At 49.2% G+C, this 6,039-nt stretch overlaps 1 protein-coding gene across 1 annotated transcript in view; it reads right to left on the bottom strand.

The window, feature by feature from the left end:
* ZNF74 (zinc finger protein 74) overlaps positions 1-4,454 on the bottom strand; it is an 11,950-nt gene extending 7,496 nt beyond the window's left edge. Inside the window, exons 1-2 of the mRNA XM_012660872.1 lie at positions 4,239-4,454; positions 3,760-3,845 (exon numbers count right to left, since the gene is read on the bottom strand). Coding sequence (XP_012516326.1) covers positions 3,760-3,845; positions 4,239-4,272 — 120 coding nt within the window. The 5' untranslated portion in view covers positions 4,273-4,454. The remainder of the gene's footprint in view (positions 1-3,759; positions 3,846-4,238) is intronic.
* Between the last annotated feature and the right edge of the window lie 1,585 nt (positions 4,455-6,039).

Genomic DNA, 6,039 nt, shown 5'->3' with positions numbered 1-6,039 from the left:
AACAATTAAATAACACTATCATTCAACTTGACTTAACTGATATTTACAGAACATTCTAGCTAACAAAAGCAAAATTACACATTCTTTTCAAGTGCACACGAAACATTTACCAAAATAAGCCACACTCTGTGAAATAAAATAAGTCTTAGTAAATTAGAAAGAATTTAAATTATTCAAAGTTCATTCTTTGACTACCACAGAATTAAATTAGAAATCAATAATAGGAAGCTATCTGGAAAATGCCCTAAATATTTGGAAATTAAATAACACAGTCCAAAATAACACATGGCTAAGGAAAAAAATCATGAGAGAAATTAGAAACTATTTCAAACTGAATAAAAAAGAAAATAGAACATAACAAAAGTTGTGGGGTGGAGATAAGGCAGTGCTTAGAGAAAATTTACAGCATTCCAGCTACTTGGATGTTGAGGCAAGAGGATCACTTGAGCCCAGGAATTTGAGGTTGCAGGGAAGTATGTATGCGCCACTGTCCTCTACCCTAGGTGACAGAGAGCAAGACTTTGTCTCTAAAAAAAAACCTAAAATAAATAAATTTACAGCGTTGAATGCTAATACAAGAAAAGAAAAAAGGTGTCAAATCAATATCTAATTTTCAATCTTAAGAAACCAAAGGAAGAAGATAATAAGGATCTGAAATCTACGAAATAGAAAACAGAAAAGCGATACACAAAACCAATGAAACCAAAAAACGGTTCTTTTTTTTTTTTTTTTTTTTTTTTTTTTTTTTTTAAGATAAGGTCTTGCTCTGTTGACCAGGCTGGAGTGCAGTGGCGACATCATAGCCCACTGCAACTTCAAACTCCTGGGCTCAAGCGATCCTCCTGCTTCAGCCTGCTGAGTAGCGGGGAATACAGGTGTGGCCACCATGCCTGGCTAATTTTTCTATTTTTTGTAGAAACAGGGACTCATTCTTGCTCAGGCTGGTCTTGAATTCCTGGCCTCAAGTGATCCTCCCACTTCAGCCTCCCAGAGTGCTAGGATTACAGGTGTCAGCCACCGTGCCCAGCCTCGAAAAATGGTTCTTTGAAAAGATAAATAAAATTGACAATTAAAACATATATTTAGTATATGACTTAGCTATTTCACACCTAGCTATTTATTCAAAAGAAATGAAAACACATGGCAATACTTGTAAACATCTATAGCAGGTTTACTGGTAACAGCCAAAACCTGTTAACAACCTAAATGTCCATCAGCTGGTGAATAGATGAACAAATTGTGTCATATCCAGCCCATGGTGTTATGGGCTGAATTGTGTGCCCTCCCCCCAGTTCCCATGTTGAAGTCCCAACACCCAGTACCTCAAAATGTCAATGTATTTGGAGAGGTAATTAAGTTAAAATAAATTCATTGCAGTGGGCCCTAATCCAATATAACTGGTGTTCTCATAAGGAGAGGAAATTTGGACAGAGACGTGGATGGAGGTAAGACCACGTGAAGACGCAGAGAGAAGGTGGCCTCTTTCAAGCCAAGGAGAGAGGCCTCAGAAGAAATCAACCCTGCTGACGCCTTGATTTCAGACTTCTAGCCTTTAGAACTGAGAGAAAATAAATTTCTGGTGTTTAAGCCTCCCAGTTTGTGATGCTTTGTCACAGCAGCCACAGCAGACTAATACAAATGGAGTATTACTCAGCAATATAAAGGAACACACTACTGAGTCACACAGCTGCATGGATGAACTCGAAAGTATGAGCTAAGTGATGTAAGTCAGAGACAAAAGACTACATAGCATATAATTCCACACTGAATTCTTTCAAAGGCGAAACTATAGTGGTTGCCAAGGGGTGAGGGGAGAGGACCAAATGCAAATGGCATGAGAAAATTTTTGAGTGATGGAAATGTTCCATATCACCATTATGGTGCTGGTGACACAACTGTGTACATTTGCCAAAATTCATCAAATCATAAACTTAAAATCGGAGAACTGTGCTGTATATAAGTTACACCTCAATAAACCTGACTCCAAAAAGTACGGGATTTCAGGGAGATGAGAAGGTGATGGTGAGGACAGATGCTGAGAACACGCCTCTAACTGAGGCACATAGGCATGGAGGAGGATGGTGGCTGCACTGGCTGAGGGAAGGAGAAAATGGGCTGAAATAAAGCTCTGCAGGCATCGGAATGCGGTGCTGGCTGTGGGGCAGGGGTGGGGGCTACATGGCGTCAGTGTGGGGGCATCAACCAGCAAGAGTAGGGTAGGGTCTGAGCCCAGCATAGGCCCTCTGGGGGTCTCTCCAACCAGCTGGGAGAAGCCCATGTCCAATGTGTCTTCATTCTGCAGGAAAGGGAACAAAATGCCCAGGTCGTGTGAGTGGGTCTGAAATGCTGATGTGGTAATGAAACCAGCAAAGAAGTCAAAACAGACCCTGTGAGATGTCCCAGGAGACCAGAAAACCGAGACCATGAGTGTGGAGGAGACTGTTGGGAGAGAGTGCCAAATGTGAGGAGTGCTCAGGAGAGGAGACAGGTTACGCAAACATCTAACACGCTGGTATTTCAGGAATAACATATGCACGAGAAGGGCACTACCACCTTGAGGCAGCTGCACACACGCACATGCACACACAGTTTTGGCTGAACCGTTTGAAGGTGAGATGGAGCTGACATCTTCCCTACGTTCTTCAGCTTGTATCTCACATGGGTATTCTCTCACATAATCACAGTACTGTCTTCGCACCAAAGTAATTTACTATTGATACAATATTATCTAACATACAACCCATTTCCGAATTTTCTCAATTGTCCCAAACTGCTTTTTATCAGTCTTTTTTTGGATCTCTGCTCCAATCAAGGATCATGGATTCCATTTGACTGCCATGTCTCGAGTGTTTCCTAGAACCACGGAGCATTCCAACACGCTGTGGAAGCCAGGCACATCTCATGATACATGTTTTAGAGCTTTTTCTGTCTGTCGGCCAGCCTCACCTCTTTTGAGTGAGAGATTGACAAAATCACAAATCCTAAAAAAAAAAAAAAAATCAAAGGACCCTCAACCCTCCAGACCTTTCTCTACACTGCACTCTCCTTGTCAACTGCACCCTTCTAAATACCACCACGGTGTGGGGTAGTTTAGGAGGAAAAACAAAATAAGGAGCAAAGTCCAAAGTCTGTAAAAGGCGGCATCTGGGTTCCACTCAGCTGTAGAAGTGGCCCCCGTGCCAATTCCATGCCGAGCTCCCAGATTCTCTAAACCTCCAGGTCTGTACATGGAGGCCCCACTTCAGGGACCTGGTACAGCAGAGAGCACACAGGGACACGTCCCCTACTGTCATCGTCTCACCCCAGTGCTGCAATGCGGTCCTTCCTCAGCTGTTCCACATGCCTCTACCTGATTCCATCCCAGTAAACTCCCCCAAACAAGGACCAACCGCTGCAAACATCTCCCGGGTCTGCATCAACGCCCCACCAGCATGTGGAGATAAGCGAAAGGACCTCATGTGAGATGTCACCTACTTGCTCAGGCTCCACTAAAAACGCTTCTCAGAGCTCCCAGCGCAGTGCTGGGCATACAGCTTCTGGCCACTGACTCACTGAATCCGGCTGGAAGGGACATTCAAGCAGGTTCATCTCCAGGGAAAAGCTGGGGTAATATCCAGACTCTTCAACTGGAGCTGTTCCTGCTGCCTGGACCGCAGGGCGAGTCCCCAGGTGAAGGTCTGAGGATGACTGCAGATCCAGGGCCAGGAAAGGAAGGTGCCAACCCTCTTCATAACGAAGGGAGAAAAGACAGCCACTCACCTCACACCTGGCTTCCAGAAGACCCCAACCCGATATATCCCCTGGATTCTCTTTGAGAGAAAGAGCAGGATCCTGACAGGAAAGAGCTGGGGAAGGAGAAATGAGTCAAGGGGGCTGCTCTGCCCACAGCCACCAGGCTCAAGGCTGAGCTGAAGCCCACCCCCTCGGGCAAAGGTCGGAATCAGAGGCGGGAACTATCCAGCCAGGTGGTGGGAACGAGCCCCAACAGCCAGCACACACTGATGCAGCATCGGGGCTTGATTCTGCCTGGGTTTCAGACACTTCAACTAATGAGGAAGAACACTGCCATTCCCTTCCTCCCACCAAGCATGTTTGAGTGGGAACAAGTGGTTGCTCAGTGAAGACGCAGGAGCCCTAATCTGCTGGGGGTGGGTAAGGACACCAGCCTGACCTCTCTGAGTGTCAGTATCCTCAAGTGCAAATCCACAGACTCACTGACAAAAAGAGCGCAGCTGTACCTGTCTCCTCTGGCTTCGGGGTCGAGGTCTCCATGGCCCCCTCGCCAGCGTCCCCCGGAAGAGTGGGCAGCTCCGTAGCCTCCTGGTCCCCAGGTCAGACTCAGGGAAGCAAGTCTTGCTCCTGGGGTTCGGACAGCGGCCTGCAGGCGAACCTCGCGGGGTCGCCGCGCGCTCAAACTGCACGACCACACGCACGGGGCCGCCTCCCCGCGCCCCGGCGGCGGCCGGGCTCAGGCAGGCTCCGCGGACACCCCACCCCCCACACTGGGCTCACCCCCGTCACACCCGTCGGCTGACACACCCGCACCCCACACCGGGCTCGCCCCCGTCCCCATCACACACATGCCCAGCACACCCGGTCAGTCACACACTCCTCCGGGAGAGCCCGCGCTCGGGAACCAAGGCCAGGCCTCAGGTCCCGCCGCCCAGAGCCAGCGGGAAGGGAGCTCGGCTGGCAGATAGGGCCCGAGCAGACGGAGAAAACGACCGATGGTCGGATGGACCCGCGAGTGAGCGGACCGGCCTCCCACAAAAGGACAGCTAGCGCCACAAAGAGCAACTCGGAGGCCGCCACAGGAAAGTGCGCGTGCGCAGAACGGAACCGTACTACATCTCCCGGCAGCTTTTGCGCCGCGCATGCGTAAAACTCCATTTCCCAGACGGCTCCAGGTCCCGGGGCTGCCCTGGCAACCCGACCCGGAAGAGCGTGTAGCACAGCCTTCGGGAAACGTAGTTCCGGCCACTACGCTCCTTGCTGCGGAAGGCGCTGTGTATCTCGATGTGGGCCCTGTGTGGGGTCGCTGCTTGTGTGTCTGATTGCTGGCGTACGGGGAGAGAGATGCCCAGGAACCAGGGATTGTGTGTCCGCTCGTCCACGTCTCCAGGTGCAGTCAGGTACCCTCCGCTGCACACCTGTGTGCAGGAAAGGCTCAGGCCCTACTATACTGGCGGCGGTGGGCTTGCCCTCTAGGGGCTTCCCCGGGGGCCCTGCCCACGCTGTTCCTTCTGGAGCCAAACTCCTGAGGCCCACGGGAGGGGCCTCCAGATTTGGGAGAGCCCTAGCCTTGCTCCCAGAGAGGCCAGGTACCCCTCACTGCAGTCCACCCTCAGGCGCTGGGGAAGGAGAGTCTGGGTGGCGGCCCAGCCTTCGCACAGTCCTGTAACATTAACGCAGTGGTAATGCCAACAACAGCAACAGCAAGTAGGTGTAGAGCACTGAACACATGCCAGGCATGCTTCTAAGAGCTGGACATGTATTTTCTGGCAGAATTCACAGCAGCCCAATGAGGTTTGCTAACTATTATTACCCCCATTTTAGAGGTGAGGAATCTGTGGTACAGGTAGGCAGGGTAACTTGTCCCAAGTCACACAGCCAGGAGGAGGCTGACTAACTCCAGAACCAAGGCTTATTACCAGATTCCTAGTGAGAGTTGGGCTGGGGTGGGGTAGGATTTTCTATGTGTTGGCATATAGCTCTTGACTTACAAGTCTGGTCTGAGACTTTATATGTGCTCACATGTATGTGTGTGTCTCACTGTGGTCACACAGATCTCAATGAATGACTAGGTGTGCATTTATGCATGTGCCCCTCTGTATGTTCATCTTTATGTGATTGTTTTTGGATGGTTCATAGTATCATCTATGTCTCACTGCCTGAGTATGTTTTGTATGACATACATATACAGGTAAATATGTAAAGGGTATTGCATGGATGAATCTGTAGACCTGTGTGTGTGTCTGTCCTCTCAAAATTCTAGTTTGCGTGTGAGTGGGTATGCAACTCTCTAAGTTTGTGGGACTG

The sequence above is a fragment of the Propithecus coquereli genome, unplaced genomic scaffold (genome assembly GCF_000956105.1).
Source record: "Propithecus coquereli isolate 6110/MARCELLA unplaced genomic scaffold, Pcoq_1.0 Scaffold686, whole genome shotgun sequence".
NCBI lineage: Eukaryota > Metazoa > Chordata > Mammalia > Primates > Indriidae > Propithecus > Propithecus coquereli.
Note: the sequence above shows the minus strand (reverse complement) of the source record. Positions and strands in the feature narration are given on the sequence as shown.